This window comes from Gambusia affinis, linkage group LG15 (assembly GCF_019740435.1).
Source record: "Gambusia affinis linkage group LG15, SWU_Gaff_1.0, whole genome shotgun sequence".
Classification (NCBI taxonomy): domain Eukaryota; kingdom Metazoa; phylum Chordata; class Actinopteri; order Cyprinodontiformes; family Poeciliidae; genus Gambusia; species Gambusia affinis.
Window position 1 is genome coordinate 12,761,790 of NC_057882.1, and position 16,814 is coordinate 12,778,603.

The 16,814-nt window shown below is 40.5% G+C and overlaps 2 protein-coding genes across 6 annotated transcripts; one reads left to right on the forward strand and one right to left on the reverse strand.

Annotated features, from left to right (window-relative positions):
* Positions 1-2,881: 2,881 nt before the first annotated feature.
* LOC122845311 lies at positions 2,882-6,366 on the reverse strand. The gene is made up of 3 exons (XM_044141515.1): positions 6,151-6,366; positions 3,438-5,947; positions 2,882-2,920 (listed from the first exon to the last, which is right to left on the reverse strand). The coding sequence occupies exons 2-3, from the start codon at positions 5,655-5,657 to the stop codon at positions 2,882-2,884; spliced, it is 2,259 nt and encodes a 752-aa protein (XP_043997450.1). The 5' UTR covers positions 5,658-5,947; positions 6,151-6,366.
* A 566-nt stretch (positions 6,367-6,932) lies between these two features.
* Positions 6,933-15,062, forward strand: pafah1b2 (platelet-activating factor acetylhydrolase 1b, catalytic subunit 2). Of its 5 annotated transcripts, XM_044140304.1 has the most exons (7): positions 7,086-7,310; positions 8,375-8,518; positions 9,917-10,006; positions 10,349-10,465; positions 10,600-10,722; positions 12,910-13,020; positions 13,100-15,062. In XM_044140304.1, the coding sequence occupies exons 2-7, from the start codon at positions 8,438-8,440 to the stop codon at positions 13,217-13,219; spliced, it is 642 nt and encodes a 213-aa protein (XP_043996239.1). In that variant the 5' UTR covers positions 7,086-7,310; positions 8,375-8,437; the 3' UTR covers positions 13,220-15,062. The 5 variants fall into 5 exon arrangements, with proteins under 5 accessions (XP_043996238.1, XP_043996236.1, XP_043996239.1 ...); XM_044140303.1 differs by lacking the exon at positions 7,086-7,310 and adding an exon at positions 6,933-7,073 and having other exon boundaries at positions 12,910-15,062; XM_044140301.1 differs by having other exon boundaries at positions 7,066-7,310; positions 12,910-15,062.
* The last annotated feature ends 1,752 nt before the right edge of the window (positions 15,063-16,814 follow it).

Below are 16,814 nucleotides of genomic sequence, written 5' to 3' on the forward strand. Positions count from 1 at the left end.
GAAATGTTCAATAAATATTCTCTTTCCAGCGACTCCAGAATTGTTCAATGAGATACTGGACTCTCCTCCACCTCTTTGTGGCATATAGGTCCTCTTTGACAAACACTCCAGGGGGAGGAAGAGCAATCTTAGATTTCATCATAATGAGATGGTTCGGTGTTATGGGCTCCAATGCTTGAGGATCATTGATTCCATCCACTGTTAATGGGCGGCTGTTGACAATAGCCATGGCCTCATATAGCAATGTCCTGAGGGAGGCGTCATCAAGTCGGCCTGAGCACTGTGCAAAGGTAGCATTCAACACGTTTCTGATGGTTCTGATCTGTCTTTCCCAGATACCACCTGCATGACTGGCAGAGGGGGAATTGAAAACAAATTCACACTGTTTATCAGTCAAGAAAACTTCTAGTAACTTGGTGTCACATTGTTTCAGTGCTTGTGTGAACTCATTCTTGGCACCAACAAAATTAGAGCCTTGATCACAGTGCAGTTGTCGTACAGCTCCTCTAATGCTTATAAAGCATCTCAGTGCATTTATGAATGAGTCAGTCGACAGATCTTCAAGCATTTCGATATGGACAGCTCTAGAGTAGAGACATGTGAAAATTAGGCCATATCTTTTGCACTCTTTGCGGGCTTTCTTCACAATGAAAGGGCCAAAACAATCCATGCCACTATATGTGAAAGGTGCAGAGGATTCGACGCGTTCTTTAGGAAGGTCAGCCATTCTCTGCTTTTCTGTTGGCCTCCTAAGTTTTCTGCAAAACACACAATCGCGTATCAGCTTGGCCACCAACTTACTCCCACCAATGACCCAGAATCCATTGGTTCTAAGCTCCATTTGTGTCTGGCCTCGACCCTGATGGCATGTCTTAGCATGGTAGTGGGACACAATCAGCTTAGTAATATGACTGTTGCTGGGTAGTATCACTGGGTGCTTGACTTTAAGACAGAGAGATGACTGCTTTAATCTCCCACCCACACGGAGAAGCCCTTCAGACCAGATAGGATCAAAACTGAAAAGAGCGCTGGTGTTTGGAATGTTCTTTTCACCTTCAAGCATCTTTATCTCATTTGGGAAGGCTTGTTGTTGTACAATCTTAATCACTGTTTCAGCAGCCTTTTCACGCTCTTCAACAGTCACATGTTCACTATGTCGTTGCTTTGAACCCAGTCTCTTGATTCTTGCAACCACCTTTAGAAGTGTTGTCCAAGAGGAAAACCGATTCAGGCGTTTGAGGATGTCATTACTGTCTTTGACTTCAGTTACAAGCACCTGAATTGTCTTTACTTCAGGATCACCGACAAGTAATTCTGTTGAATTGCTGGGTGTTAGGTGTAACTCATGCTCCCAAAGAAACCTCGGTCCTTGCAGCCAGTTTGTCGAATGAATATCTGAAGCACAAAGACCTCTGGATGCATAATCCGCAGGGTTTTCTGAGGTTTCAACATAATGCCACTGATTAGGATCACTGTTATTTCTAATCAGTTGAACGCGGTTGGCAACAAATATGTGGAACCTGCGAGCATCATTATTGATGTACCCTAGTACAACTCGTGAGTCAGTCCAGAAAAATTCTTGATCAATCTTCAGGTCAAGTTCACATTTTAGCATAACACTGACCTTTGTAGAAACCACTGCTGCTGCTAGTTCTAATCTTGGGATACTTGTGACCTTTGAGGGAGCAACCCTTGCCTTTGCTATCACAAGACTGCAATGGACTTCATCTTTGTCATTTATGTACCTCAGGTAAGAACATGCACCATATCCTACACAACTGGCATCAGAAAAATGGTGCAGCTCTACTCTGACAATGTTGTGGAAGTCAGGGGGGTGATAACATCTTGGAATCGAGATCTCTTTCAATTTCAGTAGATCGTTTATCCATTTCTCCCACCGTGGCTTTATATCTTCTGGGAGAGGATCGTCCCATCCTATGCCTCTGTGACAAAGCTCTTGAAGGATAAGTTTTCCACTAAGGCTGAATGGAGCAATGAATCCAAGAGGGTCATAAAGTGAAGCAACGATGGACAAGCAGCTACGGCGGGTTGAAGGTTGATCTTTTAAGCTGATGTTAAAAACGAAGGTGTCGTTCTTTATCAACCACTGAATGCCGAGTGCACGCTCTGATGAGGCTGGATCCAAACCACGGGCTCGATGGCTGCTGCTACTCAAGGATCCAAGCAGGCGAGAGCAGCTTCCTTGTTTGAGTTGAATTTATGAAGCCGTAAGCCTCCTTTTTTACACAACTCTTGTGACTCAATGATCAGTTTCTTGGCTTCCTCAACTGATGGCACACTAACTAAGCCATCATCCACATAAAAGTTTTTCTCAATAAATGTGGCTGCTTGAGGATAGTTAGTCTTGTGTTGCTGTGCCAGATGTTTTAACCCAAAATTAGCACATCCTGGAGATGATGCAGCTCCAAAGAGATGAACTGCCATTCTGTACTCCTGTGGTTCTTTCTCCAAATCTCCACCTTTCCACCAGAGGAATTTAAGATAATTTCTGGATTCAGGAGTGACAGAAAATTGGTAAAACATTCTTTCTATGTCACAAATTATTGCTATGGTCTCTTTCCTGAAGCGACATAGCACTCCTAACAAAGGATTGATTAAATCAGGCCCAGTGAGCAATGTGTCGTTAAGAGAAACACCATGGAATTTGGCTGAACAGTCAAAACAACTCTCAGCTTATCTGGTTTTCTGGGATGGTAGATGCCATGATGTGGAAGGTACCACTCTGTTTCTCCCTCAGATATTGTAGGGGCAGGCTCTGCATCACCCTTATTTATGGTTTCTTCCATGAATGTTTTGTATTGTTCATAGTAGTGTTTGTTGGCCTTTAATTTTTTCTTAAGACACTGCAGGCGAACTTGGGCTAGTCTTTTGTTGTTCGGTAGATTAGGCGGATTGCTGCCTTTGAATGGGAGAGGCATTTCATAATGCCCGTCATCCTTCTGTGTGATGTTGTTACTGAGAAACTGTATAAAATTAACATCATCTTGGGACACATATTTATCTTCGTAGCTTCTCTCCATGAAATCAGATTCTAAGGTCTTTAAAATGTCAGTCGGCGATGGGATTGGTAGCTCCTTTACTGAGAGTCGATGCACAAAGCTTTGACTTCCTTGTCTGTCTAGGTGGGGATTTGATGAGCCTATTATACTCCATCCTAGTTCTGATCTTTGTGCAAAGGGTTGGTTTTGGTCACCTGTTATAACTTCAAGTGGAGCTAAAGCAGCTGGACAGTCGTATCCAATGAGAAGCCCTACATCACAGTCTTGAACGGGTGGTAACTTATCTGCCAAGTTTCTGAGATGAGGCCACATTAATGCAGTTTCTTTCGTTGGGATATACGACTTGTCCACTGGGATAAAATCTCTGCTGTAAGCTTGATGTAGTTGGATGCGACTCTCAGAGTTAAGTCCTCGAACTTGTAGACCATGAACACTCTTGCTGGAAATGATTGTGTCGACAGCAGTCATAGTACTGAGCTTCAGCTTTGTTGGATGAGAATCCACAGTCAGTCTGTCAATGACATCTTCTAACACAAATGTTGAGTCACTTTGTGTGTCCAGCATTGCATATGTTAGTATTTCTCTATGTGGCTCTTGTAGTGAAGACACAAGTACTGGTACAATACTGGTGGTGGCAGAAGTATGCTGTGTTGATGTATGGGACACAACTCTGTGTGTTTCTTGGCTTGAAGGTGGTTCTGTGGAAGTGGAGCTATTTGTTGTTGTCTCCACAGGTTTTTCCTTCCTCTCTTCATGTAAGCAGGTTGGATGACGACGTCTGCATATATTGCATGTGTGTCGTCTCTTACAATCCTTGGTCACATGACCTCTTCTCAGGCAACCAAAGCAGAGCCGATTTTCATGTATGAATGTCCTTTTATCTTCAACACTCTTTGAAGCAAAAGCGGGACACCTGGTGATGCCATGGTCCTCACTTTTACAAACATAGCACAGTGATTTTGGTTTACAGCTATTTGTATCTTGTGCCCCATGACTGAAACCTTTTTGTTGTGCATTTGTGTTGAAAGTTTTGGCTCTCTTTGGGGTTCTGTCATCTGCAAACTTGAAATTGCCCAACAGGGGTGAGGCGATGGGATTACACGCTATTTTTGCCTCTTTGCTCAAAAACTCTGTGAAGCATTTAAAATCTGGATAATCACCTGATTCATCAAGTTCATCCACTACTATTCGACTCCACTTGCGAACAATCCATTCAGGTAATTTTTTGAGCAACTTATGGTTTTCTTCACAGTCATTGAGGATAGCTAATCCCTTGACATGTGGAATTGCTTCTTTACAGCCTTGGAGGAAGTCAGAAAACTCACGTAGTGCAAGTGAGTCATTTGCATTGATCTTTGGCCATCTTGCAAGCTTGTCACGAAAAGCTTTCTGTATAATGAAAGCGTTGCCATATCTGTCCTGTAAGACTTTCCAAGCACCAATGTATGCACTTTCTGAGTCACGGTAGAAGAAACCTTCAACAGCTTTGCGTGCTTCTCCAGCAAGATAGTTTCTGAGATAAAACATCTTCTCACTAGCTGGGAGGGGCTTTCTGTCAATAAGAGTCATAAATGACATTTTCCAATCAGTAAACCTTAAAGGATCTCCACTGAATACTGTGGGTTCAGGGACTGGTAAGCGACTCATGCTTAATGAGCTGGCAATTGCTTCAGCTAGATTGGATGTCTCTGGATTTGTTGTCACCTCTGGAGCTGATTGGTAAGGCTGGAAAAATGCAGCATCTGGATTAAAGCAGGGTTTATCTCTAGAGAAGACAGGGTTAGTTCTGTAATTAAGATCTTCAACTTCTTCAACATTGCTTACACAGCGTTCAAATTCATCGTATGCTCTCACACGAGCTGCTGCTACAGCTAGTTCCTTTTCTTCTTTTAACCGCTGCAGTTTTGCTCTTTCTTGATCCAGTTGTTGTTGCATTTCCACTTCTTTTTGCTTCATTTCTGACAGCATCTTTGACTCTTTAAGTTTCCATTCGTTTTCTAATTTTTGGAGCTGTGCTTGTTGTGCTTGAATTTCTTTTGTGGCCTTTGATTGTTCCACTTTAGCAGCAAGCTCTGCTTGTGCATCTGCTTTGTTGTCATTAGTACTAGATGAGTTGGAATGGCTGCTTGAACTCTCTGATGATTTAGATGAGCTTACAGTTTCAGTTTGAGTGTGACCAAAGATAGATCCATATTCATCTTTGTTTAATGTTTCTCTTACTCTTTCTTTCTCAAGATGACTATTATAATCTTTATCAATAGTCTCTGTACGATTGTTTATGAGGTCACAAATTTCTTTTGTGAGCGTAACACAGGCTTCCATCCTTTTGACAATCTCTGCTGTGGTGTTACTGTTATGTAGAATGGGTTCGTACTGTAGTCTTACAGCATCATATTTTGCTTGAATGGTTTCCTGTAAATCATTGAGTTCTTCTAATGTACAGAGGGCCTTTAGTTTTTTCCTACTTTCTCTTGCCACCCACTTCCAAGAATCATAGACCTTGTGGAATGTTTTCTCACGTTTTTTGTTCTCTTGGATGTGCATCTCTTGGCCTTTTTCTGTTAGTTTTCTTTCTCTGGAGCTAGACCTGAGTGGCATGTCTACAGCATTATCTGTTTTCTCTGTTGGAAGTGACATTTTTTGCTCTCTTCAACTGCTTTGGGTTCACTGAAGACACACTACGCCAATTCAGTTATGTTGTGAGCTTGTTCATGTGATGGTCCACTTTAACTTTATGGTTTATCTTGCCTGTGTGAGATCATTGGTCCGACTGGAGACAGCTGGCTTCCAGAAAGGATGGTGTCAGCTTCACTGCCGAAAGATCTGGTCTCTTGCGGTGAGTTTTCACTGTAGCGGCCACTTGGAATAAACAGCCAGACGCAGGGAGTTCCAAACGGGTGCAGTTTAATCTTTAGACACCGTGAAAACTGTAGCATGAAATAAAAGAATACAGAATTGTTGTACATGCTTAACTTTTGTATAAAATTAGCATATTAATGTTCACATATACGAATACGTTGTCCTTAGCTCGTCAACACACAGTTTCGTTTTTAAACAAATAAACTAATGACGTTCTACTGTTTTTAAATAAACATTTATTATTATAAATCACAATTGCACATATTCATACCTCATTCTGCTTTCCAAGGGCGCTATTTTAACAATTTTCTTTAGCTTTCTTCAGGATCTAACGCTGACTCATCACGCTTAGCAAGAACAGGAAGTGCAGAACCACAAAACACACGAAGAAGAAGTCTAGCGTTATTCAAAATAAAAGCACAAATTAACCACAAGGTGTCACTGTTTGACTAATGAACAAGAAGGAGAATTTTAACATTTAGTAGCCATTTACAATTATTATTATTATTATTATTATTGTTGTTGTTGTTGTTGTTGTTGTTGTTGTTGTTGTTGTTGTTGTTGTTGTTGTTGTTGTTGTTGTTATATTAGTAGTAGTAGTAGTAGTAGTAGTAGTAGTAGTAGTAGTAGTAGTAGTGGAATAATGAGAGGGAGGAATAGGAATATCAATAGTGTTACCCGTCGCTGGTGTTACCCTCCCATGCTCTTTATAAAAATGTTAGGTTTTTATGAACTGAAACTAAAATGCACATTTTTCTTGACGTAATTAATCGGCTGGCTGTGGGTGCGCCCCATTCGTCACCTGGTGATGGAATGGATGTTCGGGGTGGGCGAGGTTTCCATGCTTCCAAGGAGAGCCTGAAGTGTACCGACTAGAGAGGCGGGCGCCCACTTCCATCATCAGACTAGTATAAACAGAGTTACTTAAAAAAATTAAAAAATATAGTCGATAAAATTACACAACTAATCAATAGAAATATTTCGTGTGCGTGAAATACTCGCAGTAGTTAATTTTTATTAGTCCAAATTTACATTGACAGCGGTTGATGATATGACCAAGTCGCTATAACAAATCGTCTGGGCCCTCGCTCCGCCGGGTAAAAGGTTTAGTCTCCGTTAAAGCGGTAATCTCCTCCCACACCGTCTATTCCCTGGTTATCCGCCGGCTGACGTTAATGCACCCGGTGAGCGGAGGTGAGATAGAAGGAAATACTTTTAGGATTTCATGACTAAACCGAACACGCTGTTTGGAGTCTAGCATCAGCTTTAAACTAGCGTGACGTGTGGATAAATCCTGACGATGTTTTGGATCAGTTAACCCTCGCGAATTTTTCTGGGCTGGGCTAGATAACAGTAGTGATTTATTGCCTTTTTCTGGCCTTTCAGGCGAATGCGACGCGGTCTCAAATAAACCTCGACGATTACTGCTAGGTAAATTGCTAGGCTACCATTTATATATTCGCTTATTACGATGAAAAGACTTTGACCTGCTGATGTGGTTTCAGCTATGCTCAGGGAATAATTTTATCAGCTCTATATTGGTTCTTTCGACCGTTGCAGGTCCAGAGAGGAGCTGAGGTCCCTATTAAAGATGTGTTTTCTACCAGCTAAAGCCATGCGCTTCTATACTGTGTTTTACGGTAACGGGATGTGTACTCCAGTGTCTCTGAACTGGGCGAACTATTCAGCAGTGATTTTGTTTTTACTAACAGGTGTTGACGAAATAATAATTATATTCTTTTTGACCAAATTCTTTATGAATAAATGTTGTTTTTTGTTTAAAAGATCTATTCATTTTTAAGCGAAATATTTATCTTAAAATGTTAATTGTTAGCTTTACAAAAATGTAAATGTACATAATATTCGTAGCACGTGCCTTGTTCAGCTTTCAAATAAATAAATTAATAATGGTTGGAAAGCGCCAATATAAACTTTTGTGAGTGTGGGGGGAAAAAAACCCGGCCGTAAAATAGTGTATAGAAGCGCAAATTGCAGGGAGGCATCTCAAAGGGAAACCAGACTCGACACGGCATAGTTTACCTTATTGACACACCCACTGTTTGTCAGTTTAATTACTAGCTAACCTCTCTAACCGGTAACAACAGTACAGAGCTCGAGTTGAGCCGTGGCTGAAGAACTACACGTCTGACAGGAGCGGTATCACACCCTGTCAGCGTCAGGTGGTGCTTCAGATACATTTTACCGTGATTTTTTTGACATGCTCTGTTTAATGGCGTGTTTGTCACGCTGTCGTGTGTCATTAGCTTCGTAGCAGCTGAGACGCTAACGTCAAATAAACCGTAACCCAACAGAGTTAAAGCGATCTACTGCGTGATCTCTAAACACCCGCCTTCTTCCGAGGAAAAGTGGCCTACATCCGTATTATTATGCTAGTCGGACTGTTCCACTGCTGAGACCTGCAGCGTCATACTAATGTTTACTAGAGCTATTTAATCAAATTGAACCCACAATCAGACAGTCATCTTATCTTCCAGCGTTAACCACGGACTGGTGTAGAGTTTAACCTATTAACCAGCGGCGGGGTCTCTTCCTGCGTGATGAGTGGTGATGATCTGAACCCAGCTGCAGTGGCTCTGCCAGTCGAGGATCGGCAGGGTGATGGACGGTGGATGTCACAGGTATGTTCTGCACTCATAATTGTGTACTAAATGCTTTAAGGCGTGGTGTTGAACTTGTTCATGTGTTTATGTTCAAAAGATCATAAGATGGCGATTAATCTGTCCTGTGATCCTGTAAATCCTGAAGAGTCTGCTTTTCCAGTGTTAAGGCTTGTGTGTTTTCAGTGCAACAGCCAATCTAGCTTGTTTAGTGGCACCTTCTGGCAGGTCTTTGCAAGGTTAATCCTCTGAAGCTTGTACAACTAAGACAACCTGATTTTGCTTCAAGCCCTCGATCAGACGGCCAACCTGACGGGTCCTGGCTGTGATCAGCTTGTAGGATTTGTTCTGACTCGGATATATCACTCTCATCTCCCTGCTGCTCTGATTTACAAAAATGACGTCGCAGGATGCTTATCCTCAACTTCAGTTATATTGCCTGTCAAAATTATTTGTACCACTTGTACTGTATTTTTGCAGAGTTGGTATTCTGCCCTAGTTGTTTGTTTGTTTGTTTTGCATGAAGGCTAAAAAGCTCAATTTTTGCTTTATCTAAGCAGAACACCATTTTCCACATGTTTGCTGTGTCTCCTACATAACTCGTGTCAAACTTAGCATCTTTCTTCCATAAAGGCGGGCCTGCAAAATGTCAGGAAAACTGAACAGTGTAGTGTAATTACCACACTGTATACAGTGAATACTGCGAAAGGTATATCGATTACGATTCACCTATCTTTTCCTTCATCACAGTATCCTACCACACATCAATACCCAGATAGAACAGTGTATACTTGCCGTTTTGGGAAACACTTTACATTTTTGTGAACAGATAATCTGAACTTCTTCAAACTGGATTGGTTCGCAAAGCAACCAATCCAGGAGAGGCAGTGATTGGTTGCAAGGAAAACCATATATCTTAGCTTCTGCACTAATGCCAAGCAGATTTCCACTGTGCATATTAATGCATATTAAGGTCTATATGATGTGTGAATTATTAAAATAGTCGGTCATAAGTGTTTTTAGAAAGGGTCTGAAGTATTCATGGATTAAAGCTATTCGGGAGCGCCTGCTGTCCCTAAAACCTATGAAACACCAGGGAAATACTTTATACTAAAATTAAGTACACACAGCTGATTTCTGAAAGCCTGCTTGCTATTTTTCATTTAGAGGTGTCAGAGTAAAGGGAGGTAAATAAAAATGTACTCCAAAGACAGTAAACTTAGACAGTTTCAAGGTATAGAAGCGATATGATATGAAGGCTTTTGAAAAACATTGTACATAACACGAAGAAGGGGGATGTGGTCTGTCACATCTATGCCAGCAGTAACCACCTTTTGTGTGTTGTGTATGTGTGTGTGTGTGTGTGTGTGTGTGTGTGTGTGTGTGTGTGTGTACGTGGGTGCGTGTGTGTGTTTTCAGCATACAAGGTTTGTGCAGGAGTGCAAAGATGGCGAACCAGAGGTTCTTTTTGTAGGGGACTCAATGGTGCAGCTAATGGAGCAGTATGAGGTGAGGCAAACTGTGTGCATTGTTTTCATTGGATATTTGATCTACGTAGCAGTTTTGCTAAACATACACATTCTGCCAAATTAACATATTTCCAAAATTTGGATCTGTGGGAAGAATCACTCAAAATTGCTTTCCTTCATGTTATTCATATTTTATCATTAAAGTTAAGCTTATGATTAAAGTTAAGCTATTTATCTTTCATTAAATTAATAGGAAGCAGCATGTTGTGCAGAGGCTGTTTGTGCTACCAAAGCGATAAAATGACTGACAGACATGTTCTTGTTTTATTTTTATTTTCTCGCAGAAATTTCATGTAAAATTGAGATTTCTTTTGCTCCCTAGATCTGGAAGGAGATGTTCTCTCCTCTTCATGCACTTAATTTTGGTCTAGCCGGTGACACCACCTGTAATGTGCTGTGGAGGCTGCAGAACGGAGAGCTGGAGAACATCCGCCCGAAGGTGGGAAAGCAAAACGAAAGCTTATTGGTATTCAAGAAAGCCCCTGAAGAGGCTGTTCTCAGTTGTCCTATCAAGTGTGTTGCCTGATTTCTGTTGTGGGAAGTAATAAACTGACTCTCTGTGCTCTTGCTAAGGTGGTGGTTTTGTGGGTGGGGACCAACAATCACGACCACACAGCAGAGCAGGTTGCAGGAGGAATTGTTGCCATCGCACAACTACTCACTAACCGCCTTCCCAAAGCTAAGATTGTTGTCCTGGTGAGTTTATAAATTAATGTGGATGCTCTTAGTTTATATATAAACTTGTTACCTCTCTTGATGGGCTAGCTAACTGTAGGGATTCATTTCCAAGTCTCTGCTCTTGATGAAATTACACTAAACTCATAGTATTTTTCATGGAAACGACTATAATAACAAAGTGTTCATACTTCCATTGCTTCCAAAAAAAACAAAGACAGCGTCACCAAAAAATTTGATCAGTATATTTTTTTTCCGATGTGCTGAACTGTAACAAGGAAACCGAATAGCAACAAGGGCAAAATTGTCAGACCACGTGTTCTTTCTTCACTTCCAAAACAAATGTGAGCATTCAATTTGCTTTAAAACAACACCTAAACATTCATTTAACCTTCACAACCACCCCTGATTAATCAGTCACCATTGAACCGTGCATAAGAGTCTCTGGTTAGCAGAGGTCCAATGGTACTTGAACTACTCTCACGTTTGTTCAAAAAAAAAAAAAAAAAAAAAAGACACTCACCAAAGAAAGAGCCTACACCGTTAAAGTGACGGTGAAGGCCATTTCCAAACATTTCTTGGTGACTACAACGATGCATTATTGCAAAGCACCCGGATACAAATCCTGCTGTAAACAAACCCAGGCGTGCCTATAAGTAGAATATTTTAAAAACTTAGGGTAGAAAAATTATTAGACGTTAACAAGGATCCCTGTGTTTTGCCGACATGTTTGTTGCTCAGCTGGCCTTTATTGGAGTTGTTATTAGTCAAAGAAGGTAGGACTGAGAGCTTTTCATCGTTGAGGACTTTACAGGTCATTGTCTTAGAAAACCTGCTGAAAACAGCTGAAACATCCCATCAATGTCTGACTAATGTATTCCATGAACATTTGAAGCATCATGACGCGTTTTGTCTTAGTTCTTTTGGAAACAGTACCAGTAAGCACAGTCATCTTTCTTTTTTTTTTATTATTATCCAGACTCTACCCAAGGCCATTAGTCTCTGCTGGGGTTTTTTTTGCAGTGTCTCCTTGCATTGTGTGGTCTGACTTTAGGTCAGATCTGCTGAGAAATCCCCTGTTCAGGAGACCTGCTGCTTTCTTAACCGTTTTTCACCTTGTGAATGATTTTACTGTAAAATAATGGACTTCATGTATTTAGTAAATGGTCGTGTAACTCCTCATTAAGTGGACGGAAGGCCATTTGCAATGAGCAATAAATCAATTAGTCGCATGAGAAATTAAAACAAGCTCCACAATTTTCATTTGAATGATTGTTTTTCTGATTTTTCTCTCTTTCTACCAAAAACTGGATGGCAAAAGTTTCGAGTCTGGTACTTCGGTTTCAACCAGCCCCCTTTTTTTGAAGAACAATTTTGTTTGCAGAGACTTCATTATTTGTTTTATTTGTTGTTTTATTTATTTATTTTGGATATTTAAAAGGTCTCTTAGGTCCAGTGTTAAATGTTTGTTAGAAATTAAAGTTAATTAATTATTGAGAAACTGCATTTAAACTTGTCATAAAAAATTACTTTAACAAGAGACTGGATGAGAAGATTAACATTGCATTACTTGAAAATGGGTTCAGAAACACAAATGCATCGTTTATCACAATAATTTCTGGGACAATTTATTGTCCATCAGAATTTATTGTGACAGGCGTGACGGACAACAGCAGTTTCTTCTCTGCGGTTATTCCTGTTGTCTTTCCAACTTGGCAAACACAATTATCTTTACATGAAGTCCATTATTTTACAGCATCTCTGCTTATATAGACGTGGTCACACTTGATGATGATCTCTTAATCAAATACATTTGACTGAAGAGCCTCAAGTAGTGACTGTGTGGAGCCTGTTGTGTGTTTCTGTACACATGGGGTGGAAATGCATTTAGTCTGGATGAAAACTCGGTGGTTTTATTATATCCTGGAAAGCCAAACCCTAAATTACAGGAGGAGTTACTTTGTCTTTCTGACGACTTCGTGGATATTCCAACCCCCTCTGGTATCTGCTAATGTCAAAAATTCTAGCTGTGCTTACAAGCAGCAACGGCTTCTTCTTCCTGCAAACTAAAAATAGGATTCATTTGAGGGAAGTAAGAATGAATGTCAGATTTGAGAAATGTAGAACAGCATTTGATGCCTGTGAATGCACAGCTTTGAACGACTCGACGGAAGTCCTCTATGTTTGACGTGTCTTTGTGCCGTTGAGGGTTTGTTACCCCGCGGAGAGCAGCCCAACCCGCTGAGGGAGAAGAACGCCGCAGTCAACAGGCTCCTGCGCTCCTGGCTGCCACGGCTGGGCCAGGCTCTGTTCTTGGACGTGAGCAACGAATTCATCCACTCCGACGGGACCATCAGCTCCCAGGACATGTTTGACTACCTCCACCTGACGCCAACAGGTTACAACATCCTGGCCAAGCCTCTCAGCGACCTGCTGCTTCAGATCCTGGAGGAGACGCCCGAGGAGAGAAGGCCGTCGCTGGTTTAAGGGCTGCGAGTCCACCAGGAGAAATGTCTGACTTGGAGAAGGGGATCTGGAGCAGTGAGCTGGGAGTGGAGGAAGACGCTCTGCCCGACATAGACACTGATTGCATTAGGAAGCTGTAAGTTCAATTCACTGCAGCTGCAGATGGGGGGAAAAAAACAAAAACCATTGTACAATGTCTGAATATATATCTAAATCTGGAAAAATGAAGAAAAAATATTTTAAAGTTTCTCATTACCTCACCTTTGACTGTTTTGATGAGCAAACTAAGCTCATCAAAATCTGAAGTAAAGCCTATCCAGTCTCTTGGAAAGCTGCAGGCCTTCTTTCAGGTTTACGTTCCATTGTAAACTTCTTGGTGTCTAAAAGCAGATCAAAAACATCACTAACCCGTACAGTTGCAATATAAAGCGTTTGTATATATTTGAAACTGTGGTATATATGTATAGTTCTGAATCTGTTAAAAGGAGACAATCCGCATGAAATTAAAGCAAAAGCACTATTTTTTTTTTTCCTTTTAAAACTCACAGTAGTTGTGTGTTTTATCATTTGACCCTGGAGGAAGAAGTATTCAAACGCAGCACTAGCAATCCAAAACTAAATCACACCGATACCGACGATGAGTGTTTGCAAGCTCCTGTCAAGAATCGGAAGAAGCTGCATTTGGACGTTCATCAGAATGTAAAGAATTTAACATCTTTGTAAGTGCGTTTAAAATCAGCATGGGCACAGATTTAAATGTACTGCTTGCTCTTACAAAGAAAAAAGAAAGTATGTATGCAGCCGTTGCTATTGTTGTTTTTCTCTTGTGTGTTTATTCCTCCCGTGTGCAGTTTGTTTGACATGTGCCGGTTTGATAATTCTGAGTGAAACTATTTTTTAGTTCCACACCACACAAATAAGAAGGGAAAAAAAGGAAAGAAAATAGTTATTATCCACACAAAATGAACAATTATTACAGTTATATTGCAACAGTTTTGTTGTTCTGATTCCTGAAAATGTAGACTACCTGCTAAATTTTGTTTATTTTTTAGAATGTAAATTAAGAATAATAAACGGATATTGGGTGCTTAGTGTGGCTATCTACTCCACTACAGCCTCCAGTCAGCTGCTCAGCGTTCTTGGTGTAAATGCTTCCCAAATTAGGTTTTTTTTTGTTGTTTTTTTTGTTTTTTCCTAATGGTTGAATGAGTCTTTCAGCCAGCTGACCAGCTGTGGGATGAGTTTGTACCACAATGTAGTCAATGAAGCACGTTCTCTTTAAATAGACTTTCAACCACAGGATTGGTATGATGGAATTAGTCGTTTTGATAGGTTTTTAAAATCCTAGTGCACCTAGACTTTGGTATCCGGCGCATGCCTTGTTGTTTGTTTCAACATATTTTACTAACACACAAATATTTGTCTATCTCAGTGACAGTCAGATTTCTTCATTGTTGATTTATTTGTTCCTGACCCACATGTAAATGACTTCCTGTGACCTCTTCGTTGTGTTTTTGCTAACAAGTGATTTTTAGGCAAAAGGTTGAACTATATTCGATAAGATCACTCTAAATGCTGAAAGCAAACACAAGTAAAAAAACATACAGAATAATTTGTCTGTGAGCTAATGCTGCAGCTCCTGTTGCACATCGAGTTATCTGGCATTACTGCTATCTTATGCACTTGCACATGTGTGTGTGTGTTGCATGTAAATAGTCTGTGTCGGTGTGTGTGTGTGTGTGTCTGTGCCTTAAGTATGTACAGTGAGTCTGGTACTGGTTTGTGTGTGTAGAAAGGAGCCTTGTTGTGTTTAAGGGATCGTCAGATTGTGGGATATTTGCTCTGTTATGGTTTATTGTCATGTTACTGAAATAAAACATTCCAGTAAAGAGGAATCCAACCTTGTGCTTTCTGCTCCTGATGTGAAAATCATGATATCTCGCATGACTGGATAATTTGATTCTAGTAATAATAATAATAAGAATAATAAAAAAAAGGTCCAGGTTTATTGTGCGCGGCGCAGCGTGAATGAGTTACAGTCGCCACCAGAATGAACCGTTTCGTCAGAGAAGCAAATTGGCAGAGACACTAATAAGGCCCTCTGCTTGTTCCTTGTCTCTTCTCTTTTAGTCAGAGAGTTCCTCATTACTGGATTAATTTGCTTTCACCAAGTTTATCTGTCGTACGCTGTAATGATTCTGCAGCACTCGGAGGCGCTGTCGATTCATCTTTAATTGGCCTCATTAAACGGTTAGGCATGCAGGGGCGATCACGATGGCTGCCTCGTTGTAAAACACAGATATAATAAACAATTTTCCTCATGTTCGACGTGTCTCCCATTAATTGGAAGCGTGACCCGCCGCCTTCCCAGTGGGACGTAGTTCGTCCCGTTTCGAGGGCTCTGGTGCGTGACCAGCTAAATCTGTCAACACGCGTGCAAACCGAAACAGCTAGTGCATGCTCGGTTCACAGAAAGATCGTGTTTCTGACGGCAGGGAATAATCAGTTAGAGCTTCTGTTGTTTTAGACTTTAAGAAGCCAAATACAGGAAGCCCAATGTCCACGGTCCCCCAGAGTTAAAACAGACTCCAATAAATATTTAAGCAATCCCTTCTGTCTACACATAGGAAATGATAACTTTGTAATCTCAACAGAAAAGCCTGCCTCCTAAGCGTTGCCAAATAACAGATTTTATGAGGTTTTGGGGAATATTTGCTCAGTTTGAAATGAATTTCCTTTCAATATTTGCAAAATGTTACACTAGCATGCTTATCGTTCGGCATTACCTCCCAAGCAACTTTGATTCTAAAGTTATGTTTTATTTTCTGTCTGCTTAGGACATACACTATAATACACTATAAATTATCCTTAAATGTAATACATGCAAAGTGTATTGTCATCGGGTGAAAAAACATGAAAAAAAAATCTGAACTATCTGTGTGTAATGGACAAACAAACAAATCTGTATATTTACGACTTGTTTAAATGTGTTTGAAAATGTTTGTTTCAAATCAAAAAATGGCTTCTTCAGTTTCCCCCACCTTTACACTTAAGGGATGAAAAAAAGTGTAATGTAATATAAAAGCAAGCAAATTTAGTGTCTTTCCCAAAGCAATAGTATTTAATGGCTCTTATAAGATTTTGCATTGACTCTTGTAAAGTAATTTCTTGATCAAAACTTAAAACCAAAATTTGTCCCAGGTCGTAATTCCACAACCTGAATATATAATTTATGAGGAAATAAAAAGAGACTCCGGTCATGATATACAAGCAGATAAAGGAACGAGAACTCATAAAGAGTTTTTGTTTAATGTTTCAGTGTCAGAGAATGATTAACCCTTGAGATCTGAAGGTTTGCTGTGAATTGTCATAACCTACATCAGCCACATGAGGGCTCTCTAGAGCGCCATCTGCGTCGCATGTGACATCAGTTTCACCTGTGATGTAGACGGTGAAACCTCATCACGTTTACCAGCCAACAAAATACGCAAAACCCATCAATTTCTCAAAAATGCGGCAGTTTTGTGATTGAACAAAAGTAGAGATGACTAGTTTAGGGTTTGAGGAAATTCAGTAACAATTTTGTAAACACGTTTCTGTGCAGCAGCTCTCTAATACGAGTCTTCTTTCCTGCATTACTACTGCAT